We start from the raw sequence: 12,426 nt of genomic DNA on the forward strand, positions 1-12,426 counted from the left end.
AGGTACTTAGATTAGTGATGGAGCAAGGCGCAGGCCAGGGCTGGGTATAGCCCAGTGGCACAACACGTGTGTAGCACACTTGAGGCTCTGGGCGTAAATCATAGTACCACCACCACCTCCACCATTAAAAAAACAAAAAACTCAAGCCAAAGTGAGTTCCACATGGAACATTTTTAGAAGTAAGTTTGACTGGTCACTGTCCTTTACAAATTCTTCAGTTTTATTTATTTTTTTTAATTTTTTATTTATGTGTGAGTGTGTAGGGCCAGCTCAGCCGGGGGGGGGGGGGGCTGGCATGTGGTGCTGGGGGATTGAACCACGGTCCCTGTGCTTAGCTAAGCTTGTTCTAAGTAGGTGCTTTAGACCACTGAGCCATCTCACCAGCCCCACAAATTCTTCAGTTTTATTTGGTTGGTTTGGCTCTTTTTTTTTTTTTTTGCGGAACCAGGGATTGAACTCAGACCCTAGCACTTGCCAGGGAAGCGCTTATTCTACTGAGCCATCTCCCAGGCCCTTATTTGGTTGGTTTGGTTGGCCAGCCACCGTAGTGTAGGTGGAACCTAGGGACGCTAAATGGCTGAACTATGTTCCCCTCCTTTTCTTGAGATGGTTGTGCGATGTAGTTCAGGCTGCTCTGGAACACACTGTGTAGCTCTCAGGCTGGCCACAAATTCTTGGTAATCCTTTGCCTCAGCTTCCAGGGTGCTAAATTCTTCCCCTTTTTTGTGGGGGGCTAGGAATCAAACCTTGTGCTTACCATGCAGGCACTGCACCACTGAGTGATATCACTGGCCCAAATTTTTCAGTTTTAAATTGCCTTTTTTTTTTTTTTTTTTTTTTCTTTATTTGTGTGTGTGTGTGTGTGTGTGTGTGTGTGTGTGTGGCCAGCTCAGCCCACCAGGGCGCAGGGCTGGCTGGCATGTGGTGCTGGGGGATTGAACCACGGTCCTTGTGCTTTGCTAAGCTTGTTATAAGTAGGTGCTTTAGACCACTGAGCCATCTCACCAGCCCTTAAATTGCCTTTAATACCTGTAGTATCTTTATGCAGAATCATAAGCTACTACTATTATAAGCAGTAGTGATTTGTAATTTTTGATATTGTTTTCTAAAAGTGTTTGTACTTTTTTTTTTTTTTTTTTTCAAAAACCCGGGGATTGAACTCTGGCCCTTGCGCCTGCCATGCAAGCGCTTATTCTACTGAGTCATCTCCCCGGTCCAGTGTTTGTACTTTTGATTTAAAGTAGAAACAATTATATATTTGAGAATTTCCCTTTCCCCCTTATAGGTAGTAAAAATCCAAATGTATTCTGCTCTGGATGCTTTCCCTTTCTGTTCTGTATTTTCTTGTATACATTTACCCCTGATAATTTGCTCAGATTTTCTGCAACTGTGTTTGTCATTGTTTCAGTTTTGTGATGATTCTTGAAACCTTAGGTTATACAGAGGAGAGAGCTACGAATTAAGTTAACTAAGCCCCTTAGTTTTATGTTAAGTTGTGGTATTTAGCAAACTAATTATGCATGTGTGCATCATAAAATTGTGCTGACTAGTCAAGCCTGGGGCCCTGGGAGGCTGAAGCTGGAGGGTTGAAAGTTTGAGCCTAGGTTAGGCAACTTAGAGACTTAGTGAGACTCTACATCAAAGTTAAAAACTGCAGTGTAGTCCAGCTCAGTGTAAAGATGTTGGACTCAATGCCACCAGAAGAAAGAAAAGCTAAGCTGTTCTGCAGCCCTGTTACTGGAGAGACTGAGGCAGGAGAATTCACATTTGAGTCAGCCTGGACTACATGTTGAGACTTTGTCTTAAAAAGCAACCAAATTGTCCTGAAGAAGTTGAAGTCAGGTTGTTTTGTCTAGTTGGTAATGGGGTTCAAGAAGGCTCAGGACACAGCCCGCCTCTTTTACTTTGGATTAAATGAGTTGCTACTTGGATGTTTCCTATGTGGGCACTCTGACACATGCTTCGGTAAAACAAAGAGTTCACAGAACCTCATTTCCAGTGTCTTCCTATCCTCTGTTTTAGGTTGTGACCTTTCATTCCCCAGCAATAAACTGGTCTCTGGAGATCACTGTAAAATTGTTGTAGATGAAAAGTCTGGTCAGGTGACCCTGGAAGATACCAGGTGAGCACTTTCCAAACTTTTTGTTTCTTCTTGTGGCTCACAAAGATGATAACTGTGTGTTTTGGGGTAATAACAGTAGCTTGCTTTCTTTTATCGCGATGGGTAGCTTGTCAAGATATCATAGCTGTTGAGATAGCTCAGGGGACTGAGCACCTGCTTAGGTAAGTGCAGGGACCTGAGTTTGATCTCCAGTCCCACATATCGCACCGGTCCCATCCTCCGTGTGCTGAGTGGGCCACGGAGACTGGGCATGGTGGTGCATGCCTGTAATCCCAGCACTGGGGAGGCTGAAAACAGGAGGATCACTACGAGTTTGAGCTATGGAGTGAGACTCTGTACGAAATACATACATTTTTAAAAAAACCCAACAAAACTTGTATTTTAGGCTGGTGAGATGGCTCAGTGGACTAAGCACCTGCTTTGGCAAGTGCAGGGACCAGGGTTTGATCCCTGATCTTGCCCCTGGGGCGTGCTGAGCTAGGCAGCCAAGTCTGGCATGGTGGCACACACCTGTAATCCCAGCACTAGTGAGGCTAAAAACAGGAGGATCACTACAAGTCTGAGCTACATAGTAAGACCCTGCACCAAATACATAAATGAAAAAAAAAAAGATATCATAGTATATTTTCTGGTTTCTAGAATGAAATCCTATGTATTGCTTTGGTACTTACAGGTCTCCATCTCAAATCACTTATGGTTCAGAAGCTGGGCTGGGTAGGACATACCTACAATCTCAGGTATTTAGGAGGCTAAAGCAGGAAGATCTTAGGTTCAAGGCTAACCCTGGGCAATTCAGTGAGAGCATGCCTGTATCAAAATGCAGTGGACTGGAGCCGGCCCAATAGCTCAGTGGATTAAAGAGCCTGCTTAGGCAGACACAGTGGCCGGGGTTCAATCCCCAGTGTACCATGCTGGCCCCGCCCCAGGGGTGCACTGAGATGGCAATTGAGACTGGGCATGGTGGCATGTACCTGTAATCCCAGCTCTTGGGAGGCTGAACACAAGTGGATCCCTAAGAGTCTGATCTATGTAGTGAGACCCTGTAGACCCTGTCCTAAAATACAAAAAAAAAAAAAAAAAAAAAAAAGCATGAAATGGGCTGGGAAAATAGTCCAGTAGTACATTGCTTGTATAACATGTCAGAGACCCTGTGTGCAATCCCCAAAACAAAAAAAAATTTTAATTAGATAAGAAATAGAACTTTTTGGTTTTTTAAGACAGTATCTTGCTGTGTAGTTCACACTGGCTTTGAATTCACTTTATAGCCCAGGCTCACAGTGATCTTCCTGTCTCAGCCTCCCAAGTGCTGAGGTTACAGGTATGTGCCACAATACTTGGCCCAGAAATAAGACACTGAGAGCTAGTTATGGTGATATATACCTGTAATATCAGCTACTCAAAAGACTAAGGCATGGGAGTTGGAAATTCAAGCCCAGCCTTGACAATTTAGCAAGACCATGTCTCAAAAAATTTTTGAAAAGAGTTGGGGATACAGCTTGGTCCCATAACACTTACCTAGCATGTATGAGGCCCTGGATGATTCCTAGCATGGAAAAAAAAGAAAAAAACAAATCAAGTTTTTAGTTTTATTATTATTTTTTAATGTATTCGGTGCAGGGTCTCACTACACAGCTCAGACTTAGAGCGATTCTGCTTTCAGCTCCCCCCCACCCCCCAGTGCTGGGATTATAGGCATGTTCCACCACGCCCAATCCTGGTGGCCACCTTGGCATGTGGTGCCAGGGATTGAACCCCAGTCCTTGTGCTTGCCTAAGCAGGCGCTTAGTCTGCTGAGCTATCTCACTGGCCTAAATTTTTTTGTTTTATAAGCCTATACAAGTTGGACTTTTCTCCCAAACTAAAATATCTTAGTTTTTTGAAATTAATGAATTGTCTTTCTGGTTCTAGGGTTTCAACCCAGAACTTTTGCACTAAGCTATATCTGCAGTCCATTTTTAATTTGGTTTTGTTTTTGATACAGGGTCTTGCTAACCCAGTTCAGACTGGTAGTGATCCTCCTGTCTCAGCCTCCCAGCTCTAGGATTGCAGGCATGTGCCACCACACCCAGTTTAGGGCCCTGCATAACATGCCAAGGGTTCCGTGCTCTGTAGGTATGTCTGAGTATGTTATTGAAGGAACTGCTTCACTGCAGTGTACTGTTTGTTTTGTTTTGTTTTGTTTGAAGATTGAACACAGAGCCCTGCACGTGTGCTCTACCACTGAACTCCATTCCAGTCTTTTTTATTTTATTTTGGGACAGGGTTTTGCTAAGTTGCCCAGGAAGACTTTGAGCTTGCCAACCTCCCACCTCACCCTACTAAGTAGCTGGGATTACAGGTGTGTCCCACTCTGCCACACTAAATGTACATGTGCCAGGGGCTTCTAGCAGCACAGTGAAGTGTGCCTTTTCCCCCAGGTGAGTCTATTTTTAAGAGATCAGGCACTAAAGTAGGAACAGTTTCAGTCTTGTTCTAATACTAGGTCTTGGGGGCTAGGGAAAAAGCTCAGTGGTCTAAGTGCCCGCCTGGCAAGCACAAGGATCTGGGTTCAGTCTCTGGTACAACATGCCATGCTGGCCCCAGAACCCTGGGTGTGACTGGCCAGTCACCAAAACCAGATGTGGTGGCACACATCTTTAATCCCAGCACTGGGGAGGTTGAAAACAGGAGGATCGCTATGAGTCCTAACTGTGTAGTGAGACCTTGTACCAAATAAATAGAAAAAGAACTCCAGGACAGGGGCTGGTGAGATGGCTCAGTGGTCTAAAGCACCTACTCAGAACAAGCTTAGCAAATCACAGGGACCACGGTTCAATCCCCCAGCATCACATGCCAGCCAGCCCTGCCCCCTGGTGGGCTGAGCTGGCCACACACACACACACACACACACACACACACACACATAAATAAATAAAATAAAATAAAAAAAAAAAGAACTCCAGGACATGAGACCTCCCCCCATAGAGATCCGTTGGTCTTACTGCAAACAGTTCTACCCTGGGCAGGAATGAGAAAGATAGACAAGAAGACAAAAGCTGGGCTAGGTGGTCACTAATCTGCCTGATGGGCAAAAGTAATGCCACACACGCACAACAAAACGATCCTTTATTTATACTTTTGCAAGGTTAGTGACACATGACACAAGGTTACCTAGTGACTAATAGCTGGCCTGAACCAGACAGGATGTTTTTCTCAAGACTGAGGTAGCACTGAGGCCCAGTCCCACCCATACACATTTGATCAATTTCCTACCTTCCTGTGGCTCCCAACAGCCCCCTCCCAAAATAAAAGACCCAATCAAGAAAGGGCAATTGGAATGAATAGACATATCTCAAAAGAAGCACAGATGCCAATGAATACATGAAAAACACCATTGAAATTACGTATTAGTTCAAATAGAATAACTATCATCACAAACCCAAAAAACAAGAAACAATGGCAAGCTTATGGGGGACAAAAGAACTCTTCTGCATTGTTGGTAGAAATGTAAGCTTCAGCCTCTTTGAAAATCTAGATTGGGTGTGGCGTTGCAGGACTGGATGTGGTGCACACCTGTAATCCTAGCGCTTGGGAGGCTGAAAACAGGTGGATCACTACAATTCCAATCTGTGTAGTGAGACCCTGTAGACCCTGTACTAATTACATGAAAATAAATTAATTAATGAAGAAAATCTGGAAATTCCTCCCAAAAAACCAAAATTTCTTTTTTTTTTTTTCTTTGTTTTATGGTACCAGGGATCAAACCCAGGTCCTTGTGCTTCCAGGCAGGTGCTTATGCTGCTGAGCTTTCGCCCCCGCCCAGAATTTCATTCAGCTTAGCTATACTTCTTCTGGGTATACTCCCAAGAGAATTAAAGCATCATATTACAGCGATGCATGTGTACCTGTGTGAGTAGCAGCACACATCACAATAGCTAAGTCTTGGAAGACCCTACATGTTTATTAACATGAATGGATAAAGAAAATGCATATTTCCTTGGTAGAGTGCTACTCAACCATGAAGGAGGATAATTTATTTTATAGAAAAATGAATGCGCCTTGAGACCATAATACTAAGCAAAATAAGATGTAGAAGGCTAAATATCCCTGGTTTCTCTTATGTGAGAATCTGATGTATAAATAAAGAGCAAGATAAAAAGCAAGGAGATAGACCTTTTGCAAGTGGAAGGAGAGTCTGGGGATGGAGAGAGGAAGGAGACCGGGAGGGGAAGGAGAATGTGTTCATTATGTGTTGCAGATATGTGCTAATTAAAAAGAAAGAAACAACTGAAACTCTAGCTGCCTAAGTTGGGCCTGGCTTCACCAGACTGGCTGGCTGATGAGTTAATTTCCTATGGCTGTGACAGCAAATTGCCACAAACTTAGTGGTTTTAAGCAACACACATGCATTGTCTTACAGTTGAGGAGGTCCAAAGTCTAGCACAGGTCTCTGGCTAAAACTAAGGCCTAGTTGGATCCAGTTCTTTGGAGACTTCAGGCAGAATCTGTTGCTGCTTTTCCCAATTTTCAGAGATGCCACATTCCTGGAGAAGGGCAGGCTGAGACAGAAGGGCATAGGCCAGGTAGAGGGGCCCACATGGGTGAAGGCCTAGAGGCTCAAAGGACTGTGATCAGAGCAGAAGGTGTATGAAGAGCCATCCTGGGCACACCCTGTGCCCAGGAGCAGTGTGAATCTCTTATGGGAGCTTGAGCAGAGGGGTGAGCAGATGGCATGGAGGAAAAAGCTGGTGCAGAGGGCCCAGCTGCAGGGTGCAGGGTGAGGCTGGCAACCAGAGCTGCAGTGCCTGTTCTGAGCATGGCTGAAATGCAGCCATTCCTCTTTGTGTGCGGAACCCTCCTCAAAGCCTAGGAGCTTTGTGTGGCTCCTTCACACCATGGGCAGGGTGGAGCAGTTGGACAGAGACTATTTTTACATTTTTAAAAATCTGTTATTTATTTGGTACAGGATCTTACTGTGCAGCTCGAACTCATAGTGATCCTCCTGCCTGAGCCTCCCCAGCACTGGGATTATAGGCATGTGTCATCACACCCCATGCACCCACAGGCCCGGTGCTGGCTTAGCATGTGGTACCGGATCCTTGTGCTTACCAGGCAGGCACTTAGACTGCCAAGCTATCTCCCCAGCCCTGGACAAAGAGTTCTTACTTACTTTCTGGTCCTTTTTGGAAAGTGCTGTCATTCCCTAACCTCAGTAAGCTGTGGTAGAAGTTCACTCCTCTAGATTCCCTTCATGAGTGGGCCTTCAAAGGAAGTTTCAGAGCTAAGGAGTATGGTAGTTCCAGTGCTGAATTTCATCTGTTTGGTTAGCTCACCATGTAGCCAGCACCTGACTTTCCATCAAGTCTCCATTTAAAAGTCCCTTCCAGGGAGACAATTCCTTTGTGTCTCTCTTAGTGTGCCCCTAACAGCCTAGGTCTGGGACATGTGCCTTGGCCTCTCCAATCCAACAGACTATGTTCTGAGCACAGGAGCCAGTAATCTTCAGTTAGTAGTGCTTAACTTAGTAAGACCTACGTCTTAGGAGGAATCAATGCTTATCGGAGCAATGAGCTGACCAGGGCTGTGGCTATTGGCAGAAGGAGACAGACCTGTGAGCAGGCTAAGCAGAGATCAGGAGGGCCTACAAATAGAGACATGCTGCTGACAAGACTGCAGGATCCACCAAGAGGTTCCTGAAGGGAGCCTGGCACAAGAGCAGCAGAAATGCTAAAGCACTATTAACATGGTGTAGTTCCTAGTTTGTGAGAAAGTGAATCACACACAAGCTTTTCTCAGAATTATAAAGTGGTACCTGCATATGTGTATTAATGGTCCTGTATTTTCATAATGCTGATATTTAGCTAATTTTCTAATGGTAGCAGAAAAAAGTGTAACCCCAACTTACTTTGAGTAGGGAAAATTACATCTGTGTTTGCTTTTCAGTACCAATGGAACAGTAATCAACAAGTTGAAGATTGTTAAAAAGCAAACTTGCCCTTTACAGACTGGGGATGTCATCTACCTGGTGTACAGGAAGAATGAGCCAGAACACAGTAAGGAAATCTACCTGGGGTCAAGGACATACTTGGGTATGGTGTTGAGGGGAGCAGCGGAGGCCAGAAAGCATTCTCAGAAAGAAAGCCTGTTGGAACAGTCATATTGGCTTGCGTTCTCTTTACTGTCCATGCTGCTTCTTGGTGTAAGCAGTGGAAGAATGGGAGGGTTGCTCTTGTGATCAGAGCCTTCCTCCATGAATGCCACCATCATTATGAGTGGCACATCTTGAAATGCCAGCCACAGAGAAGGAACGGAGCTGGGTGGTGAGTACAGTAGAAGGCCTGGAGTTTTAGGTAGTCAAGGCAGGGAGGGGGTACTAGAGGATGAACTCAGAACCTTGAGCTTGCCAGGCAGACGATGCTCCACACTGAGCTTTATCACTGGCCCAGGAGCTGTAGATAGAAAAACCCAGGAATAGGGTTCTGAGGTTCTTCTTGTGGAGATGTGCAAGAGATAGCTAAGATGAACCTGGAAATAGCTTCCAGAGTCTTATGTTTATGTTGTGCAAAAATGTTACAGGACAGGGACAGTTAGGGGGCTCCTTTAACGTCTCCCTGAAATACTTGGAGGTCACTGCAAAGTCTTCCTTCGTAAGGAAAATGAAGAAGGAGTTAGGTATCTTTCTACATGAAACTGCCCATGGGGTGCGCTGAGACAGTGATTGAGACTGGGCTTGGTGGTGCACACCTGTAATCCCAGTACTTGGGAGGCTGAAAACAGGAGAATCACTACAAGTCCGATCTACATAGTGAGACCCTGTAGACCCTGTCCTAAATACAGAGAAGAAAAAAAAACAACCCTTTGCCACACTGCAAGATTTTGCATCTATTCCTTTTGGTGGCTTGCAGTTGTATGTAAGCACACATTCTTCACCTTAGCCTGCATCCTGAAGCATTCTTCCCTGAGGCTTGCCTATGCCTAGTAAAGACCTGCCACTGCATTGAGAAATCCTAAACTGATGTTACTGCCTGATAAGTGAGGGTAGTTGACAGATAGATGGTCTGTGTCATGACCAGAGGCAACAAGAGAGATGAGGTCTTACTTCCCACATGGCCACCACACTCATTTATTTGTTTTTAGATGTGGCATACCTCTACGAATCTTTGAATGAAAAGCAAGGCATGACCCAGGAATCCTTTGGTAAGTGAGCTGCTGGCCAAGCCACGGATATGTGTGAAGGCTGTTGAACTCTTGAATAGCATTCAGCCACTGCTATGCCTCGTGAGCCCCAAGTAGGTGCTCTTTGTATTCTTTTGTGCTTTCAGAAGCCAATAAAGAAAATATGTTCCACGTGTCCAAAGATACCTCAGGTCCAGGGTTGAGTGACGACCCCCAGGTCTCACCACAATTGCCTGCCACACAGGCATGCTTGGAAGAACCACAGCCATCGACATCAACATCAGACCTCTTCCTCACAGCCTCTGCCTCTTCCACAGAGTCGACCTGTGCAGGGCGAGAGCATTCCTCCAGCTCTGGTGAGAACGAGGGTACAATCTCATTGTTCCTAATTCCCCAGTCCTTAGCTGTATTATCACAGAGGCAAAAAAGCCACTGCAGAAAGTTATCATTAGTAAGCATTCTGGTGGCAAATATGGACTTGTTCCACAAGAAGAAATGCTGAGACTGTGAGCATCATGGCAGTCAGTTTTATTGAAATGTAATTCATCTACCAGAAATACCCTGAAGTTACAGCAGTTACACGTCAGAGGTTCTTAGTACCTTCACAGGATTGTGTGAGCATCATCACTGATTCCAGGGCGCTTCTGCCACCTGAGTGGAGGCCCATGTGTTTAGGGTTGGCTAGCTCTTGACACCGCATGCACAGAAAACCCTAAACTGTGTTTTTTTCTGACTGGCTTTACTTTTTCTTTCCTTTTTTTTTTTTTTTTTTTCCAGAACTGGGGATTGAACTCAGGCCTTTGCACTTGCCAGGCAAGTGCTTATTCTACTGAGCTAACTCCCTGGCCCCAAGTTTTCTTTTCTTTTTTTTTTTCTTCTTTTACTCAAGGTAATGTTTGCAGGGTGGTGGTGGTTTTGAGATGTTGATTTGGGCAAAATGATGATTTTCCATAGGTTTTGTTTTGTTTGTTTGTTTCTCCTTATTAAATTCCCTGATCATCTTCAATGAAGTTTTATAGTTTTGTCACCTCATCTGGGGTATATAGTTCTTAGCATGCCAGGCTGTCTCCTCCCTCTCTCTCTCTTTTTTTTTTAGAAAAGAACAGGGTTTATTTAGATGAGCGTCTGCTACCAAGGAAGACAGCGGGTGAGTTTCAAAGAGAGGAACCAGGCCGACAGGGAGAGACATTGGGGCTTTTTATAAAAGTTTGAGACAGGTCTAGACAGCATATTCTCCAGAATCCGGATCACCCAGCACTCTGCGGATCTCTTCGGGGTGCCAACATTTTAAAAGTACGTGTTTCAGCTCCAGCTATGATAAGACCAGTTTTCAGGACTGTTAGCTTCAGATACAAAGTGATCTAGAGCGCTTTATTGTTTATAGAAGATGGGTCAGGACTCCTTTGGAGGACAAACGGGCCTTAGATCAGGAAGTCTTTGCCGTCCTACCAGACGCCTATGAGAGCAGGGTTTTTAGCTGGATGTCCTCTGCACGCCAAAGGCTGTAACAGGAACTGGTTGTTGACGCTGTCATCCCTGTCACGCATGCATGGTGCAACCTGGCGCATCCAGGCGCGGGGTGGAAGCCTGGGTCTGCGGGGTCCAGGAGCCATCCTGTCTCTTCTCACATGCATAGCGATCTGTAATTTTCCTGTTACATGTCAGTCAGGGTGTGTCTGAGTGTGACAGAAAAGCTGTCCCATAACAAAAAATTTGAGAAACACAGCCCAGGGCCAGCTCAACAAATCTGGTGCTTACAAGGCCTTCACATCTGTCCACCCAAGTGGACGTAAGCTGTCTTAAGTGTGTCAAAATACCCTGAGGTTTCACAATGGCCACCAGAGCTATAGGGATCACACCATGTTCATTAGCAAGAACCAGCTGAACCTGTGCTGACAGGATCTCTGTTCCTAATGGTCCTGTCCATAGATCAGCAGCAGCAAAAGAACCCTCTTCCAGAGAGCAGTTCCTTCAGTTATTGCCAGCTGGCTGGCTGCTCTGTCACAAGATGTTCCTTCTGATGGTGCGTGAGATGGATGTAGGGCCACAGGAGCTATGCTGTGCTGCTGAGCCACACTCCCAGTCCCTGTTTTTTCATTTCCTTGAGCTTTCTAGTGGGGTTTGTGAAAACAGGAAATGCAGTCAGTGTGTCATCCTAAAACTGGAAATCTTTTCCTAGGCTATTTGAGCTTCCTTTTTTGTTAATTTGGCTTTTTTGCTTCCGAATATTGTCACTCCTCATACAGGCAGCCTCACTTTACCTGTTGTCCTCCCTGAGGCCTTCAGAAGTTCCCTCCTTGCTCATAGGGCCCCCTAGGTAAGCCAGACTCCACAGCAGCAAGATGGTCCCAGCTGCATGTTTTCCTCTTTCCTTCACGGATAACATCCCAACCACCTGAGAAGTGATGGTGTCACTCAGTTTCTTATTTCTGAGACAGTACCTGACACCCACAACTTCCATTTTATTAATTTTTTTTTTTTTGTACTGGGAATCAAACTCAGGACCTTGCACTTTCCAGGCAGGTGCTGTGTCACTGAGCTTTCTCCCTGGCCCCATTTTATTAGTTTTCTAGTAATGTTCTAATTTCATAAAAAGGGTATTGCATTTATAGATTGTGTAATTTTAAAAACCAAGAATTTCCTATCTACATGTGTATATGCTTGCTAACAAAGCAACTGTACAGTGGCTGATATTAAGCACTTGCCAGATGTGAGATAGTTGGATAGTTGTGCACTGCTTTGTACCTCTTTTGGGGCTCTTTGCCAGATAATAAGCATTGTGATTGCTGGTATGCAGGTTTGTGTACAGTGTCCCTGGTAGGCAGAGCTGGGCACAGCACAGACTCCTGTGTGTTTCTTATGGTGTGCCTTTTGGGCTCCACTTGCACGGCAGTAGGTCCTGGTACATTGAAGACACATGGCTTGTGTGTATAGTATTTCTGGTGAGCCATGTATGATTTTTAAGCTATGACATCTTGCCAGGTATGGTTGCTTATACCTGTGAACCCAGTAGGCTGAAGCAAGATTCCAAGTTTGATCCCAGCCAAGGTGACTTAGTGAGACCTTGTCTTTTTTCTTTTCTTCTTCTTCTTCTTCTTCTTCTTCTTCTTCTTCTTCTTCTTCTTCTTCTTCTTCTTCTTCTTCTTCTT

At 45.0% G+C, this 12,426-nt stretch overlaps 1 protein-coding gene across 1 annotated transcript in view; it reads left to right on the forward strand.

Moving 5' to 3' along the window:
* Chfr (checkpoint with forkhead and ring finger domains) overlaps positions 1–12,426 on the forward strand; it is a 41,764-nt gene that overhangs the window by 6,199 nt on the left and 23,139 nt on the right. The window contains exons 3-6 of the mRNA XM_023720659.1: positions 2,023–2,122; positions 8,045–8,154; positions 9,239–9,298; positions 9,424–9,633. Coding sequence (XP_023576427.1) covers positions 2,023–2,122; positions 8,045–8,154; positions 9,239–9,298; positions 9,424–9,633 — 480 coding nt within the window. The remainder of the gene's footprint in view (positions 1–2,022; positions 2,123–8,044; positions 8,155–9,238; positions 9,299–9,423; positions 9,634–12,426) is intronic.

Source organism: Octodon degus, unplaced genomic scaffold (genome assembly GCF_000260255.1).
Source record: "Octodon degus isolate 3935 unplaced genomic scaffold, OctDeg1.0 scaffold00076, whole genome shotgun sequence".
In the NCBI taxonomy this organism is placed as follows: Eukaryota; Metazoa; Chordata; class Mammalia; order Rodentia; family Octodontidae; genus Octodon; species Octodon degus.